General features: G+C 51.0%; 2 protein-coding genes across 5 annotated transcripts; one reads left to right on the top strand and one right to left on the bottom strand.

The window, feature by feature from the left end:
• The first annotated feature begins 963 nt into the window (after positions 1 to 963).
• ALG1 (ALG1 chitobiosyldiphosphodolichol beta-mannosyltransferase) lies at positions 964 to 11183 on the top strand. 2 transcript variants are annotated; one of them, XM_045783907.2, is made up of 13 exons: positions 964 to 1194; positions 2117 to 2194; positions 2314 to 2417; positions 3375 to 3523; positions 4917 to 5006; positions 5337 to 5447; positions 5883 to 6004; positions 6173 to 6211; positions 6525 to 6584; positions 7395 to 7505; positions 8742 to 8856; positions 9751 to 9826; positions 10915 to 11183. In XM_045783907.2, the coding sequence occupies exons 1-13, from the start codon at positions 987 to 989 to the stop codon at positions 11044 to 11046; spliced, it is 1395 nt and encodes a 464-aa protein (XP_045639863.1). In that variant the 5' UTR covers positions 964 to 986; the 3' UTR covers positions 11047 to 11183. The 2 variants fall into 2 exon arrangements, with proteins under 2 accessions (XP_045639863.1, XP_045639864.1); XM_045783908.2 differs by lacking the exon at positions 7395 to 7505.
• A 435-nt stretch (positions 11184 to 11618) lies between these two features.
• On the bottom strand, positions 11619 to 25033 carry EEF2KMT (eukaryotic elongation factor 2 lysine methyltransferase). Of its 3 annotated transcripts, none has more exons than XM_045783909.2 (8): positions 24903 to 25023; positions 22390 to 22452; positions 20423 to 20503; positions 19148 to 19249; positions 15170 to 15303; positions 14797 to 15092; positions 13295 to 13444; positions 11619 to 11889 (listed from the first exon to the last, which is right to left on the bottom strand). In XM_045783909.2, exons 1-8 carry the CDS (start codon positions 24996 to 24998, stop codon positions 11789 to 11791), a joined length of 1023 nt encoding a protein of 340 aa, XP_045639865.1. In that variant the 5' UTR covers positions 24999 to 25023; the 3' UTR covers positions 11619 to 11788. The 3 variants fall into 3 exon arrangements, with proteins under 3 accessions (XP_045639865.1, XP_045639866.1, XP_087726808.1); XM_087870682.1 differs by lacking the exon at positions 11619 to 11889 and adding an exon at positions 11914 to 12938; XM_045783910.2 differs by lacking the exon at positions 22390 to 22452 and having other exon boundaries at positions 24903 to 25033.
• Between the last annotated feature and the right edge of the window lie 1008 nt (positions 25034 to 26041).

Here is a 26041-nt window from a genome sequence, read left to right as displayed (position 1 = left end):
GCAACATGGATGGACTGGAGGAGATTATGCTAAGTGAAATAAGTCAAATAGAGAAAAACAATTATCATATGGTTTCACTCATTTATGGAACATAAGAAATAGCAGGGAGATCGGTAGGAGAAAGAAGGGAAGAATGAAGGGGGGGTAAACAGAAGGGGGAATGAACCACAAGAGACTTTGGACTCTGGGAAACAAACTGAGGGCTTCAGAGGGGAGGGGGGTGGGGGACTGGGATAGACCGGTGATGGGTAGTAAGGAGGGCACATATTGCATGGAGCACTGGGTGTTATACGCAAACAATGACTCATGGAACACTACATCAAAAACTAAGGATGTACTGTATGGTGACATGTTAACATAACATAAGAAGAAAAAAAAAAAAAAAGGACTGGACTAAGCCATCCCAAAGGGTAGTTTTGATTTTATATAAATGGAACCAGCCAGTATGTATTCTGGCATCTGGCCTCTTTTCTCAACATTATGCTTACGAGATTCCTACAAATTATTGTTTCACTGTATTTTGAAGTTATCTTAGAATTTTGAGGAGATTGAGGGGCGCCTGGGTGGCTCAGTCGTTCAGCGTCTGCCTTCGGCTCAGGGCGTGATCCCAGTGTCCTGGGATCGAGCCCCGCATTGCGCTCCCTGCTCTGCCGGAAGCCTGCTCCCACCCCCCCTTGTGTTCCCTCTCTCACTGGCTGTCTTTCTCCTTCTGTCAAAGAAATAAATAAAATCTTAAAAAAAATAAAAATAAAATAAAATAAAATAATTTTGAGAAAAAGCATTCCTAGATCCTCACATGGTAAAAACTTTACCTTAATACGCTAATTTTTGGCCCGCAGGTACTCCTCCGAAGTTCCCCGGGCTGCCACATAGGGAACCACTACCCCGCCTTCCTTCTCTCCGCCCACCTCGGGGCTGTGTCTGGGGCTGCGCATTGCGAAGCCGCCCAGGGAGGGTGGTCACGTGACTGCTGTCGGCCCGCCAATATGGCGGTCTCCTACGTGGCGGTGGTGGCGGTGGCCGTATCACTATTGCTACTGCTGCTGGTCTCGTGGAAGCGCTGGCATCAGGGGCGCGCGAAGTGGCACGTGATCATCGTGGTGCTTGGGGACGTAGGCCGCAGCCCCCGCATGCAGTACCACGCGCTGTCGTTTCTCAAGAGCGGCTTCTCCGTGACCCTTCTGGGCTTCTGCAGTGAGTGCCCGGGGAACTGGGAGGGAGGCTGCGCTCTCAGCTTTTAACCGGCGGCTTTGACCTGCCCAGGGGAGCTGGGGCGGGGAAGCCCCTTTCCTCCCTCCTCCCTCGGGCAGCTCTCTGAGATTGGACGTCCTCGGTAGTGGCCGAGCCGGCCAGGTTTCTGCCCAGCCTTTGCTGGTGGGTCTCTAGGAACAGCCAGCGTTAATGGAGTGCCTGCCGTATGTCAGGACTGTGCTAAATTAAGTGAACTCATTGCATAGTCTCGCTTAATCCTCCTAATGAATGAAAAGACGGACTGGGACCCAGGTGTGTGTGACTCCAGGGCCAGTGACGGTAACCATACTTCTTGTGGCTACTTTTGTCAGGCTGTGTCTCAGAGGACTTGTCTCCTCTCCATTCCACACCCTTAGTGCAGAGGTCTGCAGGCAGGAGATGTTTCATTTGTGCTGCGTGTCCAGCTTTTATTCTCAGTGTGCGGAAACAGGGGTGTCTGCTCTTTCATCTTCCTCCAGGATGACATCTTTAGAGGGTACCTCAACCATGTATCAAGGAAAAGGGGGAGTAGCACTGGTTGCCTTTGGCCCCTGTTTGGAGCGTTTTGTCAGAGGGTGGAGTGGAGTGGAACTTCCTTGGGGTCTGCCTATGGTGGGATAATTCCATCATCCAGGGAGTCTAGATTATCTGGAGTGCCTACTATGTGCCACGCATTGTGTTAAGTAAATAAAAGTGGATAAGATTCAGGCCCTCCCTCTGTGGTGAGAATCTGGGCAAGAAGTGTCCTCATGCTCTGTTCTGGCTATGGAGGAACAGAGAAGAAAGTCTTATTTTCCAAAACATTCTTCACTATTTAGTCTGAGCTGGTGGATCATCTGATTTTATATTGCCCTGTCCACTGCATTAAAGGGGACATTCTTTTCAGACTCCAGACCCTATGATGAGCTCTTGCAGAACAACAGAATTCAGATTGTGAGTTTGACAGAACTTCAGAAACTTCCAGGTAGGATGCAGTGAACTCCAGATTCCTTTGAGTCTGTATCTGTGTTGGGCAGGTTGGGGGGGTGGTCTACACATTACTAAGAATTCCTTTGGGAGTAACACCTGTTTTTTGACTTGTAGTTGGGCCCTACATTTTCCAGTATGGAGTCAAAGTTGTATTTCAGTCCGTGCACTTGCTGTGGAAGTTGATATGCAGGGAGCCAGCAGCCTACATCTTTCTCCAGGTAAACATCAGCCTTGCGTCGTTCTGTGAGAACCACTGTTAAGTTTCCTTTACATCCCAGCCTTTTAAAATGTGCAAATTATGGGGCACCTGGGTGGCTCAGTTAGTTGAGCGTCTGCCGTCCGCTTGGGTCATGATCTCAGGGTCCTGGGATCCAGCCCCACGTTGGGCTCCCCACTCAGTGGGGAGTCTGCTTGTCCCTCTCCCGTTGCCCCTCCCTCCCACTTGTGCGCCCGCACGCGCTCTCTCTCTCTCAGATAAATAATAAAATTAAAAAAAAAAAAAAAAGAGTTACATGCTCTATCGACTTAGCCAGTCAGGTGCTCCAGAGTTCATGCACTTTTAAAATATTGTGGTTGTTACTAGATAGTTCTAGAATAAGGTTGGGCCAATTTATACCCCACCCAATGGGGATACCCCTTCTCCCATGGCCAAATCACCACTATCTATTGTTAGGTGTTTTAGAGTTTGCATTCCGATAGGTGAAAAATGCACCTCTTTGGCCATTTTTTATCTCCTTGATTATTGGTGGTCTTGGACTTTTCAGGTTGGTCAATTTTATTTCCTTTATGAGTTTTTATACCTTTTTTGGTGAGGAAGAGGGTCTTTCTTCTGCTTATTAATTACTAAGAGCTTTGGGGCGCCTGGGTGGTGCAGTCGTTAAGCGTCTGCCTTTGGCTCAGGGCGTGATCCTGGCGTTCTGGGATCGAGCCCCACATCGGGCTCCTCCGCTATGAGCCTGCTTCTTCCTCTCCCACTCCCCCTGCTTGTGTTCCCTCTCTCGCTGGCTGTCTGTCTCTCTCTGTCAAATAAATAAAATCTTTAAAAAAAAAATTACTAAGAGCTTTGTAAAGATAATGGACTCTTTGCCATGTATGTTGTAAGTAAGTGTTTTCCCTCAGTTTATTGTTGACCACGTCTGGGTTTCCTTCTCTTCATTCAAGTATCTCTTTCCCAGAACCCCCCGGGCTTGCCTGCCATTGCTGTCTGCTGGTTTGTGGGCTGCCTCTGTGGGAGCAAGCTCGTCATCGACTGGCACAACTATGGCTACTCCATTATGGGTCTAGTGCATGGCCCCAGCCACGGCCTTGTCGTGCTGGCCAAGTGGTGAGTGTCTGGGAAGAGGGTGCAGGCACCTTCCCTGAACTGGGTAGGAAGAAGGGCTAGTGCAGAGACCCCGTGTGCTCTGTGGGGGTAAGGGTTATTACCCTGGGAATATGCTCTGGGAAATTAGGCTGACTCTGGTTACAAGTGATAGAAACGGGCCTAAGCCAAGGAAGACGTTTGTTGGTCCCTGAAACTGCAAAGTTCAGAGACATGGCTGACTTTGAGCTCCAAAAGCTGTTGTCAGGACCCGCTCTAATTTCTCCTTTGGCACTCCCTCCTGGAGTGGAGGTGTTTTTCGCGCTGGGAGCTCCCCTGGTGCTCATCCCTACCCTGACAGGCTCAGTGGAGAAAGGGAGCCTCTCTGATTGGCTTGTGCTCATCTGCCAGGCTCTGACATCCCACTGAGGTGGGGGTGGGTGCAGTAGCCCAATGTCTCAAGCTTAGGGAAGTGCTCCACTGTCAGACTTGGGGTCCCAGGTGCACCCAGACCAGATCCCCAAATAAAAACCATTGGACGATGGGGATACAGGCCACAGTCTGCTGCAACCAGGAGAGGGAAGAAGGGCCTGTGGGAGCAGTTTGGGCACAGAGCAGGAAGAGTCGTATTCTGAGCCCGAGTGGGCAATATCGCCGCCTCTCCCTGATGGGTCATTCACTGAGGACTGTAATAGCTGTGGCAGCAGCAGCAAGTGATCATCGAATACTTGCTGCAGGCCAGGCCAGGCCCTTTATCCCATTCAGTCTACGCTGCCCCTCGTGAGGATGTCTTTGCTCACTCTTCTTGTATAAGTCGGGAAACCGAGGTCGAGCGCCATTTTGCTGCTTGCCACACAGCTAATAAGCGTGAGGACCACAGTTCAGTCCCAGGCTGTCCAACTCTCATGCCTTCTCTGCATCCTGAGTGAGGAGCATGCTGTGGCACACCAGGGGCATTCAGCCACCTGGAGTGCTCCTTCCCCTTTCTGGTCCTCTTTCACTTCTGCCCTGGGATCAGGGCTCAGGTCTCTGTTGGGAGCTAATATGTTGCTAACGCTTCTCTAACGTTACCCCTGGTAACCCGCAAGCCTTAGCCCCACAGCCTTTGCAGCAAGAGCACAGTGTGGCTAAGATTTAATAATGAGGCCTTTATTATATTTCTTCCTTTGGTGGTGAGAGAGCGTGGATTTTCCCTTTTGTAGAGATAAGGTTTCTAACTGTATTCAAGCTGAAAAGCGATATGACTTAAAGGTGTGAAAGAAATATTAGTACAGATGGAGCTCACCGCAGACTCTGAGAAGGTGCCTCACCAGCAACCTGATTTGGGAGACCCCAGCTCTGTGCTCTTCAGTATCAGAAGGTGTCAAGGCATGTGGGGGTGGTGGCAGTTGTGCCAAATGGTGATATGTCTTTTCAGGTACGAGAAGCTCTGCGGGCGCCTGTCCCACCTGAACTTGTGTGTGACCAACTCGATGCGGGAAGATCTGGCAGAGAACTGGGGCATCAAGTAGGGGCCTAGGGAGGCGAGGGGTCCCAGCATGGTTGGTCCCATGACAGTGCCTGCTGTGTCATGTTGGCGAAGCATCCAGAAAAGCCCAGGGGTCTGGGAAGATGGTTACTGGTTTTGGGAAGCCAAGAGAAGAGGAGACCAGACAGCCCATGTGATTTTGGTCTTAGAACATGTCTCTGTGTTTCTCCAAATAATTCTGAAGCTGTTTATTGTCCTTGTCTGAGACTTGGATCCTCTGAATGCCCTTATTTTTTGGATCCCCCTGATCCTTGTTTTCCTTAGGCCTTTCTTTGGCTCTCTCTAGAGCCCACAGTGATCTCATTGCAGAGCTGTGACCGTCTATGACAAGCCAGCATCTTTCTTTAAAGAGACACCCTTGGACCTGCAACACCAGCTGTTTATGAAGCTGGGCTGCACCTACTCTGCATTTAAGGCCCGGTAGGTCTCCTATCTTCAGACTTCATCTGCCTTCTCCTGTGCTTCCTGCTGTCCCACCTCTCCCCCATCTCCAAGCTGCTGTTCCGTCTCTCCCCTGGGTCCTCACTGCTGTTGTGACCTTTGTCATCTTCAGGCTGCAGACCTCTAGTCCAGGGGTTGGCAAACTATGACCATGGGACTGCCAACTGTTTTGGTAAATAAAGTTGTATTACAGTGCAGCACTTTCATCCATTTGTGCATTGTCCATGGCTGCTTTTATAACGGCAACAGCAGAGCTGAGTTTTGCAATGGAGACTGGATGGTGGTTCTGACATGGCCACATCCTGACCTTTGGGAGCCTGTGGGCCTCACTCCTTACTCTGGCAGGAGATGGCCATCCTGGGGCCCGAGGCCTTGCTCTGCGGCATCTCATGGGCTCTGTTTCTGTTCCTTCAGCTCAGAACCCGTGGACCCAGCAACAGAGAGGTCGGCCTTCACAGAGCGGGATGCTCAGAGTGGGCTGGTGACGCATCTTCGTGGGCGGCCGGCCCTGTTGGTCAGCAGCACCAGCTGGACAGGTCTCAGGACTCTTCCGGGCACTTGGGGCTTGTGTGAGCACCTGGCTGTGCAAGCAACCCATGCGTATTTGAGGACACCGGGGCCCTGATGAGAAAGGGGAGGGTCTTGAGCTGGGAGGGGAGGCATCTAGAAACCAGCCAATGACATTTAGGTCTCTTTTCTTACAGAGGATGAGGACTTTTCCATCTTGCTGGCAGCGTTAGAAAGTAGGTGTGTGGCTGTGATCGGGAGCTTGTCAGGGGCTGTTGAGCTGTGAGGCTTGCGTGGTGTCCTCTGCAGCTTGTTCTTGCCCTCGGGGCCACTGAGTGGGTCAGCCTAAGGACATGGGTGTTGGAGGTGGTGGCTCTGAGTCCCCATTTGGGTCACTGAGTGACCAGGCCTTAGATCTGAAATGCCACCTCTGGGAGAGTGATCTTGTGGTTGGGAGAGGCTCCCTCCCCCTGCCATCCCGCCTGCCCCCCAACCCCTACTTACCTGATTAGATAATAATCCTGGTTATCATTTCATTTTTAAACACAGAGTTTGAACAGCTGATCCTAGATGGAGAGAGCCTTCCTTCTCTGGTCTGTGTGATAACAGGTATTGCCAGGACCTTCCATGTTCCCATATGAAATGGGGGCAGTGGGGGGTGGTACGGAAGGCATCTGCTTTTACTGTGTGCCTTCCCCACACCAGGCGTGTGATGCTGGTTGTCTCGTCAATCCTGACTACAGCTCTCTGATGTAGCGTTTTCTACACTAGCTTGGCAGAGGAGGAAACTGAGGCTCAGAGGGCCTTACAGCAGGGTGCGGCTTCTAGTTGAATCTTGGATAGCATGGCCTCAGAGATACTGAGTTTTACTTGTGTGCAGTGGTTTCCAGACATCTTTTTTTTTTTTTTTAATTGAAAGAGTCCACTTTAAACTAAAGGGATCAACATAAAATTGCTTCCAGAGTTGCCCAGTGTGGGGAGAGAGAAGCAGAGAGCTGTGGTTGGAGCAGAGTGCTGGGCTAGCTGCCCCACCTTGTGTATTCCCCTCCTCCTGGCCAGAGCTCCCAGAGGCAGCTAGGAGCCCACTGCACACACAGTGCCACCTGGGGCATCAGGCAAGACACAGGCCAGTCTAGGTGAGAAGTTGTATCGGTTGGCACTCCGGTGCATGGCCAGAGTTTATCCTGGCCACCTTCCCAGCCTGAGGTCCTCTGGATGCAGGTTGCTGAGGGGGAAAGGCCATGGCCTCAGTGGTCAGGGTGCATTCACCTTGGGGGTCTGGAAGGGGCCAGATGGGGACCTGATCACAGCTGCAGAGTGTGGGCCTTCTGCTCACATCTGTGCAGGGTTCTGAGGCTTAAGGCCATGGGGTGGGGCCAGAGATGGGCCCAGTGCAGTGACTCAGATTTTCTCTGCAAGGCAAAGGGCCTCTGAAGGAGTATTATAGTGGCCTCATCAGCCAGAAGTGTTTCCAGCACATCCAGGTCTGTACTCCGTGGCTGGAGGCTGAGGACTACCCCCTGCTTCTAGGTAAGGGCATCCAGCAGGAGGCCTACAGGGAGAGAGCTGGGGTTTAAAAGGGAATATTCTAGGACAGGGCAGATACAGAGTTTTCCTGAGAAGGGCCAGATCATAAACGTTTTATCTGCTTCTATTGCATAGTCTTTGTTTTTATAATGCTTTAAAAATTAAAAGCCATTCTTAGCTCCAGGGCCATACACACACAGTCTTCAGGCTGGGTCAGGCCCTGCCTAGGGGCTATGTGGGGCAGGGAGATACCACCTGCCAGGAGTCTGTTGAGGAGCTCTTGGCTGTACTCCAGAAAACGAGGCTGCTCCCTGATGTGGCAGCTTCTCCTGCCTGCGGGGCCCCGGATCTGTTTGTCAGGGTTCTGCCCTCTCAGCCTCCGAGCCCTCCATTCAGTCCTGCTCTTGCATCTGGACAGAAGGACTGGGCCTGACCTTGGGTTGGGGTTCCCCATTCCCTAAGTCTGGGAGGGCAGTGGCTTGGGAGGTGCAGAAATAATGTGTTAAACAGCATTGACTCCCCTAGGTCCCTCCATCCTCCTCGCCCCGGGAGAGGTGTGCTGGTCTAGTGCTGACGTATCTCTAAGGCCTCATCTTCCCGCAGCCAGTGAGCAGTCTCAAGTGGAAAGCCTTTGGTTGGCAGGAGTTTTCAGCCAGTATTTAGTGATGCAAAGTTGTTTATTTGGCTTTATTTTCACAGTGACAGCTGGTTTTCTGTTGGATCTGCTATGGGTTTTTTTCCCTAATTACTATGGTAAAACACATACAGTAAAAATTTGCTATTTTGACTATTTTTCCATTTTTAAGTATACATAAAACTCAGTAGCATTAATTATATGCACAGTGTTGTACAATCATCACCACTGTCTATTTCCAAAACATCATTATCACCCCAAGCAGAAACTCTGAACCCATTAAGCAATAAGTGCTACAGGTTCTTTTAAAATACATTGTGGTTAAGTAGACAAAGGGAGTCTGTTTGAGTAAAACTATCTGTGATGGGCAGGTCATTTTCAAACAGGACTGAGTGGCCGGGAGTGGCGGTTGGGGAGCCCTGCTGTGTGTTTTCCCTTCTTCAGGCTGCTTGGCCAACCCAGCCAGTTTTATGTAGGGCTGGGGGCATTATTACCCTGCTTTCCATTCCCCACCCCAAGGTGTCAATCCACAGTCCTTTCAGGATTTGTGTTCCAGGGGCGCATGGGTCAGTGCCCTGACTGCCCCCCTTGCCCCAACCCTGCAGGGTCCGCAGACCTGGGTGTGTGCCTGCACAAGTCCTCCAGCGGCCTGGACCTGCCCATGAAGGTGGTGGACATGTTTGGGTGCTGTCTGCCCGTGTGTGCCGTGAGCTTCCGGTGGTAGGAGCAGAAACCGAATCTTCCTGGAGTTAGCTTCTCAAATTAGCTGTGGGGGTGGTGGGGGTTGCCAGCGAGGTCAGAATTGCTCAAGGAATTCCCCTGAAAAATTGTGCAGCATTGCCAGGTGGTCCTTGGGAGCAGGGCCCTTGAGGTTTCTGTGGGTGGGCTGCACCCTATTGAAGGAGTGGGCTTCCACTTAGAGCTGACGTTGAATAAAAAACACGAGTCTTAAATACTCTACTTAAGGGGCCTTTGCTCACGGATAGAGCGGTGGCTGGAATTGCCCGCACAGTTCACATAGTTTTATTTATCTCTGTCCCTTTTGTCTGGGCTTATAGAGTCGAATTGGAATCAGTTAAATGACTGTAATTCTGTCTCCACTCTGCCTGGCAAAGATGGGTGTTTGAAGAGGGGGCTGTTAGGAGAGGTTCTAGAAATAGTAGCCCCTCTCCTGGCTCAGGAGCCAGTCTCTGAATGGGAAATATAGGATGTTCTACCCTGAGCTCTGGGCACATTGGGATTAACTCCCAACTTTTCTGGTGACCCAGAAAAGTCACCCTTAATGTGCCAAGTCTACCTCCAGTGTGGTTGCCTTTTACCTTGTTTCTCTGCTGTGCAATTAAGAAAAAAACGGAGAGCTCATTGGGCACGTTGTCACGGAAAAGAGCACATAGCAGAAAAGGTCAAAGTGTGTGCTCACTGCACCTCCTTCTTGGAATCAGTTTGGATTTTTAATGTGTATCCATCCCTCTAGGCCTTTTTTTCTATTCAGATGCTAAATCTAAGAACAGACTCACTGCAAGCAAGCTGACTGTGGGAGGGGTGGAGTGGGAGTCCGGGTGGGCACCGCGGGGTTTCTCTAGGCAGCTCTCAGGTCTGTGGTTCTCTCTGCAGCTTACACGAGCTTGTGAAACATGAGGAAAACGGCCTGGTCTTCAAGGACTCCGAGGAGCTGGCAGCTCAGCTGCAGGTAGCCATGTCTGCCCTGACGCTAGGGTGCTGAGCTCTGCCCCCTGAGTCTTCACTCCTGTGTGGCCGGGCGGGCCTGTGCTGGGTCTGGGTGAAAGCTGAGGCGGGGAGCAGTGGTCTCAGGCTGGGCCTCCGTGGGCTTGGTGTGGGGGGAACCCTGACTGCCCTCTGGGTTTGTGGAGCTTATACCACACAGATGATGCTAGTCTTGGTGGACCGTGTGCACCGTCTCGGGAGCGAGCAACTGGTTCTGTGGGAGAGTGAATGAAGGGAGCTTCTTGAACCAGTCTTGTCGGGTGGCGAGTGGGATTCTTCAAAGGGTACTTAGACTTATTAACAAAAGTAGCACATCATCATTCTTGGCAGTTGAGACCAGGGATAGCAAAGTTTCTGGAAAGGCCCAGATAGAAAATGTTTTCGCTTTGCCATAGTCTCTGTTACAAGTACTCAACTCTGCTGTAACATGAAGGGAGCCACAGTCCATGAGTGAAGGGATGTGTCTGTGTTCCAGTAAAACCGTACTTGCAAAGACAGGTGGAGGCCGAATTGGCCCATGGGCTTAGTTAGCAAACACCTGATGTAGTTTAGCGAAGCTGGAAAGAACATGGAGTGCCTAGTTCCAGCACTTGGGCTGGACAGTGGTGGGCAGAGGCTGAGGGTGGGTGCTCTTGGTGGATAGAGCAGGGCATGGTGTGTGGATGGAAAACGCTGCCGTCTAGTCCCAGTGTCAGGTAGGAACAGAGTAGGGGATGGAGCATGGCTGGGACCCAAGGGCTCTTCTATGCCCCGTGAGGAAGGGGCTTGCTGGGTCGGGGACAGCGGGGTCAGAGCTGTGTTTGAGAACGCTTAGCCAAGCTTGCTGTGGAAGCTGGGCCAGAGCGGGAGCTCGGGGGCTCCAGGACACTGGTAGTGGTTCTTGAAGTACAATGAAAGAGGGTTTCAGTAGGACTGATTACTGGCCTGGCTGCCTGTGTTTGGAGGGGGACAGGAGTCTAGGCTGCTGGGAAGGAGGGACAGCCTTCAGGTGGGACCTGGGATAGGGGTGGGAAGCAGTGATGAGGTAAGTTCTGGTCTTTATTCTTCTTCTAGATGCTTTTCTCAAAGTTTCCTGATCCTGCTGGCAAACTAAGCCAGTTCCGGAAGAACCTTCGGGAGTCAGAGCAGCTTCGTTGGGATGAGAGCTGGAAGCAGACCGTGCTGCCTTTGGTTATGGAAACGTGACCCCTTGAGCCAAAGACTGAGCGCTCCTGAGGGAGGCCCAGTTCCTCTCAACCCTGTGCAAACGCTTTAGAACAGCGCCTCCCCGTGGACAGCAGCAGGAAGGACGGTTGTGGAATAAAATTTTTTAACGACCTGGAGTTTGTGGCTCCTGGAAACTGGTTCAGCCTGGTTTCCTCCCTGGAGGCTCTCAATCTGAGACGTTCTGATCTGAGTTCTCTCTCCCCACTGCATTACTTTCCTGTTACTCGCGTGTGGTATCTTCAACATCTCTTTGACCTGTTTTTGTCTTATGGTGTCTGCTTTTCCCAGCATCTGCCCCATTGTGTCCCTAATATTTTCATTCCTGCCTTAAGGACGGGCACTGCAGCCTGCTGCATTGTAATGTGTACAATGGGCTTGCCTTCGTGAGGGACCGTGGGTACAGGCTTGGGGGTGGGGTGGGGTGGGGTAGGGAAACATACTTGATATATGTTTTTATTTGCACAAAAGAAATGCTTATTTCTAAGCCAAAATTTTCATTTTTGATTTACAGAGATTTACTTAAGAACCAGAACTAGTGACAGAAAGGGGCATCCATGTGAATAGTTTATATTTTATTAGAACAGTTTTCGGTTCCTCATTCTGAATTTAACATTCTTCAAGCATTCAGGTCCACTGAAAATTTTATCAGCTTTGCCACATGAAAATTCTTTCCAGGATGGTGATTTAATTTTCATGTTAATCCTTAAAAATGTTTGCAAATCTACAGCGTTAGTTTCAAAATTGCCATGTCTGAGTGCTCTTCATAGGGAAATAGCTTCTGGTCATGATGAGGCACTGCTTCCCATGGGATCCCAGCTTGGCCTGGAAATACAACATAGGTGTCTCAGGATGGTGGGGCTTGGGGAGACGACACCACCCGATATAGTTTGGGGCTGCAGGACAGGCTGGGGGGTATATACAAACCACAGACTTCTGGGCCCCATCCAGAATCAGCCTTCAGGGATGGGACCAAGAATTGAGTTTTTATTTTATTTTTTTAAAGATTTTATTTATTCATTTGAGGGGGAGAGAGAAGTACAAGCAAAGGGAGCAGCAGGCAGAAGGAGAGAGAGAAGCGGGCCCTGAGATCATGACCTGAGCCATCATGACCTGAGATCATGACCTGAGCCAAAGGCAGACACTTAACCACCCAGGCATCCCCAAAAACTGAATTTTTAAGTGGCCCATGGCAGCCAGGTTTGCTGCCCCTGCCTTCTGGGCCATGCATGTCCCTGGAAGGTCACAGACCTGTCTGGGTTTTCTGACCACACAGTCTGGCACTTCTTGGCAAAGGCTGGACATGTATCAGAAGGGCTTACATCTTCATAAGCACAGAGATCTGAAGAGCCCTTGGCAAGGATCATTTTGTTACCAGTTTTTTATGAGTGAAAATAATTACAAAAACGAAATATCAGGCATAAAAGTATAGAAGTGTTGGGGTGCCTGGCTGGCTCAGTCGGTGGAACATGCGAATCTTGACCTTGGGTTCATGAGTTCAAGTCCCACACTAGACCTAGAGCTTACTAAAAAAAACAAACAAACCCGTGTGTGTGTGTGTGTTATCCTGCCACCAAGTATAACAACTGTTAACTGGTGTATGTTCTTTCAGATTTTCCCCTATATGCATATTAACATGAAGATGATTATTTTTAAAAATACAGATGGGCTTGGAGCGCCTGAGCAGCTCAGCTGGTTAAGAGTCCATCTCCTGGGGCGCCTGGGTGGCACAGTCATCAGGCATCTGCCTTCGGCTCAGGGTGTGATCCCGGCGTTCCGGGATCAAGTCCCACATCGGGCTTCTCTGCTGGGAGCCTGCTTCTTCCTCTCCCACTCCCCCTGCTTGTGTTCCCTCTCTTGCTGGCTGTCTCTCTCTGTCAAATAAAGAAATAAAATCTTAAAAAAAAAAGTCCATGCCCTGATTTCACCTCAGGTCATGACCTCAGGGTTGTGAGATCAAGCTCCATGTTGGGCTCCCCACTGGGTATGGAGCCTGCTTAAGATTCTCCCTCTCAAAAAAAAAAGAAAAAAAAAAAAGATTCTCTCTCTTTTTCTCTAAAAAAAAATTAAATACAAATCGGCATATGTATTTATCTATATAGATATCTATATAGTTTGGTACTTTGCTTTCTTCACTTAAAACTACAGTGTAGATATTTTTCACATAGTCCTATGCGGGGCCCAGGTGGCCTCTCGGAGACAGCAGCCCCTCCCAGGGCCCAGGGCTCACCCAGCTCGCTAGTGAACAGCTGGCAGGTCTCTGGGTTGCGGACGGTGAAGGCAATGTAGGCATCAGGAGCCTGCTGGTCCTTCAGGCTAGCAGAGAGCCTCTGTAGGACTCTGACCAGGGAGAGGACAGTTTCTGGGCAATACAGCACATCTGCAATGAAAATCCTCAGGTTACTGAAAGGGGCTCACTCTAGGATTCAGGATCCAGAAAAGAGGGTGCCTGGTTGTGCTGACCTCAGCAGGAGGGCCGGGGCCTGGAAACCAGCAGCTTTATTAGACTCATGCTATTGGACACAAAGAAGATGATGTAGTTAAAAAGGAAAACTCTTAGGAGAAAAAAAGCTGCTGAAAGACCCTGTAAGAAATAGAAAATATCCAGGACTGGTGTTCTTTAAAAAAAAAAAAAATCGATTCTTTGCCTATGGTCTATTTAGAAGATGCTTAATGAAACAAACCCCAACCAGCTCTCTGTCTCAGACTTCTTGCTTCCAGCGGCCTGCTGCTTTGTGAGCTGCATTGGGGGGTGGGGGGACAAACTCGCTCCCTTCAGTGTGCTTACATGGGAGGGTGCTGCTCAGGCTCTGCGTTCTGGCCACTGTGGGCCTGTGGGTCTCAGGGCTGCGGTCCAGGATCAGAGGCACAGCACTGTTAGCTGGATAGGGGACTGGGTGAGCTTGGTGGAGCACAAGGGGGCTGTTGGCCAAACACCCCTTGTCTCAAGGACCCTATCCTTGCACTCGAAGTGGCTGGTCCCTTCCCTGTGGGGCTCATCTCTGAAAGACATGAGGGCATGGACCTAGAACAGAGACGTACAGGCAGAGCCCTTGGGGTCAGATGTGTAGAATCAGACAACAGAGCCATGCGCAGAGATAGAAGCAGAGCTCAGAGGGTGTGGGTATTCAGAGCTCCTTCTCGGACTTGGACACCACTGTGTTTTGACCCTAGGTCTGGCCCAGGGCTGGGTGTCTGTGACATGCATAGGAATCAGACATGGTCCTGGGAGAATCATGCTTGTCCCTCACAGCGCCGAAAAGATAGGGCTGCCAAGGCTGTTTTGGTCCCACATCCGAAGACTGGGTGGTGGTGGAGGTGGGGCTGGCGTTCAGCTCCCTTGGTTCATGGGGCTGCTCTGGCCATTTCATTCAGGTTCTAGAGAGGGACATAAAAATCTCTCTACTCGGCTGCAGCTTGGCTAATAGGTCAGATGGCTTTGGTGACCTGGGGCCTGTTCTCTTCATCTCAGGCTCTGCTGAGAAAAGCTGGGTTCATTTATCTGATGGAATCATTTTAACAGGAGTACATGTGACCACTGTGTCAAATGGGAGGGCTGTGACTTTAGGGCATCGAAGAGGCATGCCCTGTAGTTTGACGTCACCCTGAAGGCCCACCACGGCCCTTCTAGAAATCTCATCATTCCTCTGCCCTGGCAGTGTGCACTGTCCCCTTCCTAGAGCTGAGAGCTGGGTGGAGCTCTTCTAGTCGCCCGGGGGTGGGGGGCAGTACCTGCTGCTATGATTACATCTGGCCGTAAGGCAGCGAGCTCAGGGGCTGTCACAACGTCCCAGTCCAGCTGGGCCACAATCACCCTGGGGCTCTCTGAGTTGTAGGCATTACGTCCTGGGTGCCTTGCAGGGTCAGCGGTATCTGGTTCCAACGAGAGGCCATTGAGAAGGATGTTTCCTCGGAGCTGCTCAAGGACACAGGTGTGACAGTCGCTGAAGACATATGCACTGGGACAGCACGTCTTGCAAATGGCCAGGCCCGTGAGGCCAGCTCCACTGCCGAGCTCTAAGACAGTCCTGGGTGGGAGAAAGGGGCCTGTGTCTGTGACCATGCTGGGGAAAACCAGCCTCCCTGCCCTGCACGCTGAGGTCACCTGTGAGCAAAGGCGGCCGGGTTCTCTATGGCCCATTCTGCGAGGTAGAGCGCGGCGTCCCACGTGACCAGGCCGGTGGTGCCATGGGAAATGATGGCTGTGCTCTCAGAGAGTGTGACCGAGTCTCCAGAAGGCTAAGCCAAGACAGGGAGAGAATTAATCCAGCTACCAGGAGACAAGGAGCTGATTTAAAAAAGGAAAACATCACAATAGGTGGATGGCTAGATAAGACTGAAACATTCTGCCACAGAATACTACACAGCAATGGAAAGGAACAGGTTATCACTGTACGCGCCACCTGGATGGGTCTCGAGGGTGCTAATGCTGCACGAAGGAAGCCAATCTCAGAAGGCCACACACTGTGTGATTCCATCCATCTGACCTTCTCAAAATGACAGGATTGTGGAGAGGGAGAACAGATCAGTGGCTGCCAGGGTGGGGTTGGCCGGGACCAGGGACAGGGGAAGCCCGAGGGACAGAGTAGGTCAGTATCTTGATTGTGGTGGTGCCCACACGGACCTGCACGTGTGATAAATGAGGTACACCGACACAGGCACCGTGTGTACACCCGTGTCCTGGTTGTGATGCCATACAAGTTAGGTCCCATGTTTCCAATGGGGGAATCTGGAGAAAGGGCACCTCTCTGTACTGTTTTTGCAATTTCTGTGATTCTGTAATTATTAACAACAACAAAAAGTCACAACTCCCTGGCATCATGAGCTATATGTGAAAAGTCTCAGTGTGTGGGGCCTTCCTCAATTCAACCTCTTATTTGGGTCTTGGGAATTCTCTGGCCTTTGAACTTTCCTGTTGCCCTCAAAGCAGGTGGTTTGCTGGCAAGTGCTTCATGGAAGAGGTGGTTCCGAAATGTGTTCTCCAAAGCGGGGCTTCTGAGCATGGCAACTCCAACATGCCGTTACCCGGGGGTGGTTTCTGGCAATCTCTGAGCTCACAAAACTCATATAGGAGACCCCAGTCTCTGGAGTACTATGAGCAGTCATTTGTTCATTCATTCATCCACACATTTTCCCTGAGCACCTACTATGGTGCTGCGGATTCAGATATGACAAGATGAAGTCATTCCCTGTTCTTATGGAACTTCCATGCCAATGGGGGAGAAAACCATATTAGACAAAGTGATTTCTCAGTTTTCATTGCTATGAAGAAAATAAAAAGGTATACCTGATAACAGAGATTGGGGGTCTATTCCACATAGATTGGTCAGACACAGCCTCTTTGAGGAGGTGTCATGTGACCTGGGATGGGAGTATAAAGTAGAAGTGAGGCATGTGAGGTTCTAGGAGGAGAGCATTCCAGGCAGAGCAGTTGCAAAGGCCCTGAGGCAGCATTTCAGTTGGTGAATTCAAGGAAGGCAAAGAATGCCAGGGGTCTGGAGTGCAGGGAGAGCAAGAGGAACTAGATGAGAAGGCAGGCTAGGACAGGGCACACAGGGCCTGGCAGGCCACGTGAGAAACTAGGATTTGAGTCTGAGTATGAAGGGAAGCCACTGGCAGGTTCTGGGTGGTCGAGTGACATGCTCTGATATACCTCTTATATCAAGGGGAGCACTCTGGGGGTTCTGGGAGTATAGTTTTGAATCTTCCTTAATACCTACATACAAATAGAGTAGGGAGATACGGACAACATTAAACAAAACCAGGTGGAACCAAAATATCAACAAGTGGGGGCAAACCACCAATAGACACAAGACCTGTGTGTTCCATGTGTCTGAGCAATGGGGCACACAACAGGCCTGAGGACAGAACCCCAGTAGTCAAGTGTTCACTGGAAATGCAGGTGCCAGCTGTGAACCACAGCCCATGGAGGAGAGAACTTGCTGCTCTAGTCATCGGGGGTGTGAGGGACCTGAGGTGAGACCTAATGGCACCCAGAAACACTATGAAATGTGTGACAAGAACAGAAAACATTTCAGACATCAAGGTACATGAGAGGAACATGAGAATGAAAACAAAACAAAAAAACAGATCAACCCATTAGAGAATCAGGAGGTGAAAAGAGTGAAATTTAAAACATCAAAAAGAAATTAAAGAGATTGTTAGGGGCTGACTGTGCCCTCCCCCCAAACTCATATGGTGAAGTCCTAACCCCCAGCACCTCAGGACGGGGACCTCATTTGGAGATAGGGTCTTTTCAGAGGGAATCAAGTTAAGATGAGGTCATTAGGTGGGCCCTAACCCAGTAAGACTGATGTCCTTGTAAGAAGATATTAGGACACAGGCACAGAGGGAAGATGATGTGAAGACACAAGGAGAAGACAGCCGTCAACAAGCCAGGGAGAGAGGATGGGAGCACATCCTTTCCTCACGGCTCTCAGAAGGAACGAGCCCGGCCAGTACCCTGATCTTGGACCTCTGGCCTCCTGAACTGTGAGATGATAAATTTCTATTGTTTAAGATGCCCATTTTTAGATACTTTGTCACGGAAAATGAAAGCAAAGAACAAATACTAAAAATTGTAATTCGGGAAAACATTCCTGAAAAAAACAAAAAGATTTGAAATAAACGTTGAAGGAGTACACAATGCATCGGAGATCACTGACCCAGAGCAATCAACCTCAAGATATATTCTACTAAAGTTCTGGACTTTAAAGGGAAAAGTCCTTTGGCCATTTAAGAGTAAAGGGCACGGGGCACACACAGGAAAGACTACTAGGTTATTACCAAGTTTTTCTACAGCAACACTTCATGCCAAGGAAGATGGAGGAACATATTTAAAAAATTCAAGGAGAGAGAAAAGGGCACATTTTAGAGCTTTGATAAGGACACAGTTTGCAATGGACTGTATCCCTTCTGGGTATGGTAAGAAACCAATTTACCGTGTTGACAAAGCATCAAGTCTGTAGCCTGCTTTTCCTCTATGGGCTCAATCAGTGGGTAACAAACAGTGGATAAAGGGAGGCATCTCATAAAATTTCTCTAGCCAATGAATGAAAACAAAGTGACAGAATTAGAAAACCACCCGTTTGTATTCTCCAATGAATTAAAGAAAATAAGCTTTGAGCATCCATAACTGCTATCATAACAGATAGGATGTGCCTCCTATAGCCTCATGTTGTATTCTTGCCAAAGGGATCAAGCAGATGTTTGTCTGTCTGGGCCTCTGAATCCAGCCACCCAGTCAGCACGAAAGAGGATGGAAAAACCAGCTGAGCAGCACCACACACAGGGGACTGAATCCAGCCTGTGGAAAGCAACACAGGCACTGCCAGGGAAGAAATAGCTGGAGGGGGACCTGCACATGAAGGGAGACTTCAAACCAGACCAAGTTGATGGGCCAGACAAAAGGCTGGTGTCCAGAGGTGCACATGGGCGGGAGAAAACCACAGAGTGACTACTCCAAAGGCATTGGCAGTTACTTTCGCAGAGATGGACGGCTTGTGGGCTGGCTGCCAAAGTTCTGTCCCTTGACTGGAGTAGTGGTTACCAGGGTGGCCACCTTGCAACAATTCGGTAAGCTGTACATTTTTTTGTGTGTGGCTTCCTATATCTATGTTTTATTTTATAATAAAAGGTCAGAAACAAAACCCAAGATCCCTCTAACTGTTGTGTGCTGAATGGATTTTTTTGTGGGCCAAGAAGCTGGAAGACCAGTCCAAGGGCCGTGGGATTTCCCAGGCCAGTGAGGATGGTAGCAGTGGGCAGCAGACAGAGACTGCTCTCCTGTAACACCTATCCATCAAGTATTTACTAAGGATTGAGCACCAGGTCTCTACTATGCAATTATGTGCATTACCTGACTTAACCCCCAGCCACCCCATAAAATAGGCACTATTATGTGTTGAAATGCTTGGTTTACTGAAGGGGAAACCAAGGCTGAGGTGGTTAACTGACTTCCTCTAAGACCTCAGAGCTGATGGGTCAGGATTTGCACCCACTTGAGACTGACTGGCGTCTGAGTTTCAACTCTGTGTGCAGGGGTGGATGTCTGGATCGTGCGGGGAGGGTGCCTGTCTCCTACCAGCAGATAGCTCCGGTGACACTGGGTGGGCTCCTCAGCCATCAGGACCTCTGCCAACGCCTCGTACACCTCGTCCAAAGGCTCCGTGTGGACAGCCTCGTGCTGGGGGTGGGCAGAGGAAGAGCTTCAGCCAAGATGTTTAAGTTGACCCTCAGGAATCAAAAAAACATTCCATGTGCTCGCTTTCACTCTGACGTGCTAAAAAGGCTGGAAGAGTTTTACCAAATGTGAATGGGAGATTTGGGATGGATTGACTTAATCCAAGCCACCTGGCATATAAAAAGTTCATTTTGCATGGGAGCTGGAGGGTATCTTGGTGTAGAGAGGGTGAGGGTGAGGTGTAGTCTAGGGCAGCAGAAATGGGACTGCATGAGCTGTCATATGACGGTGACAGAGAGTTCTGCCCTTCCATCATGATGCCATGGATGGATCAAACAACTGGTGCTTTTCAGTAAGCCCGGGCAAAAGCCACAAGGATGGGCACTCTACATGGTGCGGTTGGCTTCATCACTGGGCAAGCCTCTGTCATGCACCTCACAGGGGCAGCAGCAGGGTGGCCATGCTTCTGGTGGTTCTGGGGAGACCTACGGGCCACGACTAGATGCACATGTTGGTAAGAATCAGGCGGGGAAGCAACGGAGAAGCCAGGATTGTTTCACGTGCTAAGCTTGGGTGAGACATGGCCTGTGCATTCAGTGGCTGAACACAGCGGGTCTGATGCTGATCACTAAGGAATAACCTCTCTGAGGTCCAGTCTAATGTGAAACCCAGCAAGCTTAGGCTCATTTTTAAAATACATCCTGTATCAGTCAGGAAAAGAGCCCACATGAGGTAGTTCACTGGGGAGAAGAGGGTAAAGGGAGCTAATTACAAAGGTACTGCAAGACCTGAAACACCCAAAAAAGGGCAGTGTGGCAATCCAGAGACTGGCAACAGCAGGAACAGGTCAAGACCCTGTGGGCTAGCGGGCTGGTGGAGAAAGGTGGGGGGAGCTGGGACCACAGAGGAAATGCAGCTGCTGCTGGAGACCTCTTGAAGCACAGAGGGAGAGATACCCTGGCCTTTCTTCCTCCTGTCCCCCCGTAGCCTCTGACTGGTTGAACCCAGCCAGGAACAGTTACATAGGGAGTGCCCTGACATATTGGGGTGTGCAGAGCAGGTAAATGGCATGGGACAAATCCACGCTCCAACAGGCAAAGCGAGGCAGAGTCTACTTCTGGAGAGCCAGCCAAGTCCCCGGTGCTGTCTGGCTACTAGACAGTGCCCATTACTGACCTTTCTGATGAGCTCCGAGAGAAAGCACCGGGCATACTTCACTGATGGCGGATGCTTCACACACAGAGGATGTTTCACAGTCTGTGACAAAGGACACAATGTGAGTTGCTGGAAAGACCCCGACGTAAGTCTCCCATGAGCTTCAAGTGAATACAGGGCAACCGCCGTTACTCAATCCCTCAGAAAAGATGTGTACAGACAGAAGGGTTCTGGGTTCAGGTGACCCTCATGCATCTGAAACAGTCAGTCTTAAGATACAATTCCTTTCCTAAAAAAATTTCTCCACTACAGTGGCATAGGCTGACAGAACATTCTGGGCAGAACATGGGACACATGGACCCAAGCTAACACCCTGCTATAGACTGAATGTTTGTGTCCCCCGAGTTCATATGTTGAAGTCTAAACCCCAGTGTGATAGTATTAGGAGGCAGGGCCTTTGGGAGTGATTAGGTCATGAAGGTGAAGCTCCCATGAATGGGATTAGTGCCCTTATAAGAGACCCCAGAGAGTTCCCCCGGCCCTTCCACAGTGAGGACAGAGTTGTCTGTGAACCAAGAAGTGGGCCCCTACCAGACACCAAGTCTTCGGGCACCTTGATCTTGGCCTTCCCAGCCTCTAGAACTGTGATAAATAAATTGCTGTTGTTTACAAGTTACCCAGTCAATGGCATTTTGTTATAGCAGCTTGAATGGGCTGTGCCACCCCTTCCCAGGGCAGGCAGCATGAACTAGTTTTTAGTGGGGACAATTGTGGGATTGTCTGGCTCTGTGGAAAAGGTGAGAGCCCAAACAGTGGGAACAGGCAGACTGTTCTTGCTTTCCTGGAGCTCACACACCAGGCTGAGGATGAGTGCTATGATGGCTGGGACAGAGGAAGATGGGCGCTCTGCCTGGGATATGGTGGGGGGGAAGGGCACTCTTAGGGGTGACACTTCAGCTGATGTCTAGAGAAGCAAAGAGGGGATAGTCTTTGGAGGCTCAGAGGCAGGCATGGCCTGGCATTTTGGGAAGGAGGGCAGGGCAACAGGGGCAGAGAGAGTAGGGGCCAGGTCACGTGGACTGACATGATTTTACTCAAGGGCAACAAAATACCCACACAACCCTTCAGAGGCTTTCTAGTTGGCTGGTGTTAGGTTTTAGCCTCAGGGTGAAAATCAGAGTGGGCTGCCCCACAAGGACCTCAGAATCTCTGAGCTCACAGTCCTGAATGACTTGGTTGCCCTAGCCATGGCTGCATCTTTCCCGTGTGGTGGTCAGACAATCTTGGTTCACCTTCCACACAGGAATTCTTAATCTAGGCTTCTTGAATGGGCTTGGCGGTTGGAGGGGTGTCTATAACTCCCTTGAATTTGTACACCAAATGTATTCTTCTGGTCCTCTTTTTTATGGGGCTGGGGTGAGAACAGGAGAGTCCAGAACTTTGGGTTTTCAGAAGGGTTCACAATCCTTAAGAGGGTTCACAGCCAGGATGCAATGTGATCTCCACTTGATCCACACGGCTAGGGTCAGGGTGGGGCAAGGCCAGGCAGAGCGGTGGTCTTACCTCTACCCTTGCCCAGATGTACCTTAGAATTCAAACCCTATCTCAGAAAAGCAGAGCATATTTACATCTAGAAGAGACACGAGTGGGCAAGACTTGCCTCCTTATTTTTTCCTTAAATGTAAATGTAAAGAAGAAAATCTTTGAGCAGCTACCAAATGCTAGAAGATGTTCCCATAGCTGTCATCTTGGTTTTCACTGTGGATGCTTTCAAAAACATCTCCCAGATTCCCTCCTCTCATGCAGATTTTTGTATATTTTAATGTCTTCATCTAAGAAAACAACAGAGCCAGAGCTGCCTGAGGTGCTGCCACCCAAATACAGTGTCTTTCTTTTTAAAGGATACGAGTGCGCCCACTGTGTTTCTGTCATGTCTTCATGGGCAAGTCAGGAGGATGGTGATGCGACCCAGTGATGCTGATTCTTACTTTCTGCAAAATATTCAGCAGCAGCTCAGGACCTGATGAGTCCCTTAATTTCTCTTCTAGGCTCTATTCAGAGAGAGAGAGCAGAGGGGAGAGAGAGAGAAATCTCAAGGGCATTTTCACGGGAACATTAAACATGTAATAGGACATGTTAGCAAAGTGCTAAGTGATCTCTCCCCAGGGACCTGGGGCCAATTGGAAGTGGAAGCCACAGGCTGGCTGAAAGCCTGAACTTGAGAAGTCCTGGGTTACACCTGGATGACTCAAAGAAAGAACATGAGAAGACAGACTTGGTTTGCATTAGCTCTGGCTGCTGAGGCTCACCCAGGTCACAGAGCAGCTCTGTGGCTGAAATGCTCAACCGGGAATTACAGGAGGAGCCGTGACATTGACACCTGATGGGCTCACCTTGGACTTGGCAGCTGAGTTAAAATGGACATACAGGCCAGGACAGGCCAGGTTATGCTGTCCTCTCTGACAGGAACTCCAGCCCAGCAGTGAGGCCAGGCTCTAGAAGTAGGCAGACTGGTCCTGGCTGGTATGTGGTATCAGGCAAATCACTTTATTTCTCCACAGTGAGTTAGGCTCTAAAAGGCCTTTAAGCCCTGGCCTAGCCCCTCTCTCTGACCTTGTCTGCCACCACCCCTGGCCTCCTTGCCATTCCTCAACTGCACCAGCCTGTTCTCATTGGAAGGGCCTTCCCACAGCTGGCTGCTTTACTTTTCAGGTTCTGGCTCAAATGTCACCTCTTGGGGGAGGCCTTCCTGACTCCCCTACTTTGATGATACATTTCCCTGTTTTATTGACTTTACAGCCACCGTCATCTCCTGGTGTTTTCTTTTCTTTTCTTTTTTTTTTTTTTTTTAAGATTTTATTTATTTATGTGACAGAGAGACAGCCAGCGAGAGAGGGAACACAGCAGGGGGAGTGGGAGAGGAAGAAGCAGGCTCATAGCGGAGGAGCCTGATGTGGGACTCGATCCCGGAATGCCGGGATCACGCCCTGAGCCGAAGGCAGACGCTTTAACGACTGCGCTACCCAGGCGCCCCTCCTGGTGTTTTCTTGCTTATTCATTTACCTGTTTATTCTCTGGCTCTCCCACCCAAGCAGGGCCTCATCTGTAATATGTACTGCTGATTCCTGGTGCCTGGCTCATGGAAGGCATTCAGTAAATATTTCATGATGGACTTACCATGAGTTAGGCACTGCCTCAGGTCCTTCAATCTTCTGTAATTCTGACAGCAGCACCATCATATCCCCCACTTCATAAGAAAACTAAGGTATAGGAGAGTTGTAGTCACCTGCCCAAGGTCACACAGCTTGTATGGGATTTGACCAGGATTCAAAACAGGCAGGCTGGATCCCAGGCCTCAGCTACCCTCTGTTGCACTCTACTTCTTCACTAATCAAGCAATCTTTCTGGTCAAATGTGAATGGTAATAATAGTACCCACTGCATGACTGTTGTGGGCCACTCTACGTAAGCATTTATTATGGGCCTGGTACAGAGTAAGCACTCATTTCATGTGAATAATTATAGTCGATCTTGAATTGGGACCCATAGATGCTGTTATGAAGGTTTACATTTTGGGTTAAAAAATGAACACAATTCTTTCTGACCGGAAAGATCTCTCAGAACGCTAAATGGGTTAGGTCGATGAGACACAAATGACTAACCACCACCCCTTAAGATGGGGCAGACTTGGGGGAGGAATATGTACCCAATCTGAGTCATCCCAGTGAGCTCACTGCACATGAATTATGAAGGAGGCAGCATCATTAAGGTCCCTGCATTGGCAGAAGGAAGCTGCTGCCATGGTCATTTGCCTGTGCAAGAAGGGCAGGTCTCCAGGGCGGAGGGTGGGGGGTGGGGGGTGGTGTGGTGAGACTGCTTTCGTCTCTCTTCTGGCCTGTTTTGTACCTCCCTGTCTCTTCCATCACAGGCATAAGGGCCTCAAACTGCCTCTGAGAGGATTTTGTCCAATGCTGATGGTACAGATGAGAACATCGAGGGGAGGGGCGTGTGGCGTCTGTGACTTGGTCACTGCTCTCATGGCAACTGGTCTTCCAGTGTCCTGAGGACGCTGACTGTTTAAATGGGCAGGCAGCCATGGCTAGATTAACAACTGGCTAAACAAAAAAAGTAATGAAATTTATCGTGAATTGTCCCTGACCTAGCACCCGAGTGACAAAGGGAGTTAGGAGGAAACCCCGCATTCCTTGAATTCGTGGACTCAGTGTGCAAAGGCAGCCGAGGACGGGAAGGGCCAGGAGGGAGCAGAAGGCCGAGTGCAGGCTGGGCTCCCCAAGCGCGCGCAGGTGTGCCGCCTGCTGCCCGCCGCCACCCCGCGTGTCCCCGGCGGAGCCCCGGGTACAAGGACCGGACGCGAGGCCCCTCACGCGAGGGAGCCGACAACATCACGTGGCGGGGGGAAGGAGACTGGCGCCGGAGCCCGCCCCTCCCCCACCCCGTCACAACCGCCCCCCACCCCGCTCTCCACGCGACCCGCCTCCCACCTGCCAGGGGAAGGAGCGCAGTGTGCGCGCTGCCAGGAAGCGGCGCTCGAAACTCGGTAGCAGGCGCGCGGCGTCCGCGCTCTCCTCGGGCGCCATGGCGGGGCGGGGCCACGGCGTTGCCCGGGAGACAGGGCGGCAGAGGGGCGGGGCCCGGATGGCCTCAGGCGGGGCTGAGGCCGTGCGCGGGGTTGGGGGCGGGGCCAGGTGCCGCTGGGCGTGTGAGAGGCGGGGCCAGGATTGGCTCGGGGCGGGGCCTGAGGCTTGGGGGCGGAGTCAGGGCTTTGGCGCCAAGAGAGGGCAGGAGGCGACGGCTCTCTGGTAGCTTTCGGTCAGGCAAAGGGCAAGGTAATCATTCTCGCTGTTCCCGCGCCATCACGAGGGTCTTTTTGGCGGGGGCTGAGAGGATGGACGTGTAGCTCCATCCCTGTTGAGCTCCTGGGAGCGAAGGAGGGAGCGCAGGAGCCTGACTGCCCTCACGTTCCAAGGCTGTGTCCTCAGGCCCCGGGGTTGGACGCCTCAGGCCTTCGCCGCCCCTTCAAGTCAAGGTGCGGGTTCGCGCTTCCGGGTGGGTAGGTGGCGCGGTTAATGGGCGAGGGAACGTAGGTTCTCAGACCCGACCCACTAGGGCGCAGCAAGATGAATGGAGGGCTGTGAGGTGCGCCCCCCTGCCAGAATCTTAAACGGTCTGGTGGAGGCCGTGGTGGGGTTTAGTCCCCTCTGTGGTCCGCGTGCTCTCCACAGCGCGGTGCTCTGTCAGGGCAGCGACCTCGAACGGCCTCCGCCCTGGGAGCCATGCACTGAGGTGCGGTCCAGGGCAGGGGTGGGGGTGGGGTGGGCGACGAGCTTGGTGGGGTCAGCCTGAGGTCACGTCCTCTCCATGATCTCCTCAACAGAGGCAGGACCCTCCACTCCTCCGGCCTTTGGGTCTGCCCCTAACCCATCCAATCTTGCCTTCAGACACTTATTAAGCACCTACTGCGTGCCCAGTGCTGTCAGGCGCTGGGGATGCAAACGTGAGGAAAACCAGGAGGGGTCTCTGCCCTTCAGCGGCTCAGGGGTTTGCGCGGAAGTAGGCACAGAACCAATTATCAGACAGATATGTGTAGACGTACATGGCAATACCTGCCGTGCAGGTGAGC

The sequence above is a fragment of the Ursus americanus genome, chromosome 2, assembly GCF_024610735.1.
Source record: "Ursus americanus isolate L20-20 chromosome 2, mUrsAme1.1.p, whole genome shotgun sequence".
Taxonomy (NCBI): Eukaryota; Metazoa; Chordata; class Mammalia; order Carnivora; family Ursidae; genus Ursus; species Ursus americanus.
This window is presented reverse-complemented; position numbering and strand designations above follow the sequence as displayed.

Excerpts from the sequence above, each read along its gene's own strand:
- ALG1 (XM_045783907.2), top strand. The coding sequence starts at position 987 with ATGGCGGTCTCCTACGTGGCGGTGGTGGCGGTGGCCGTATCACTATTG. Across the intron at positions 3,524-4,916 it reads CTTGTCGTGCTGGCCAAGTG|GTACGAGAAGCTCTGCGGGC; the intron begins GTGAGTGTCTGG and ends ATGTCTTTTCAG. Across the intron at positions 7,506-8,741 it reads GGACTACCCCCTGCTTCTAG|GGTCCGCAGACCTGGGTGTG; the intron begins GTAAGGGCATCC and ends CCAACCCTGCAG.
- EEF2KMT (XM_045783909.2), bottom strand. The coding sequence starts at position 24,998 with ATGGCGCCCGAGGAGAGCGCGGACGCCGCGCGCCTGCTACCGAGTTTC. Across the intron at positions 20,504-22,389 it reads TGCTGAATATTTTGCAGAAA|ACTGTGAAACATCCTCTGTG; the intron begins GTAAGAATCAGC and ends CCTTTGTCACAG. Across the intron at positions 19,250-20,422 it reads TCTCGGAGCTCATCAGAAAG|CACGAGGCTGTCCACACGGA; the intron begins GTCAGTAATGGG and ends GCCCACCCCCAG.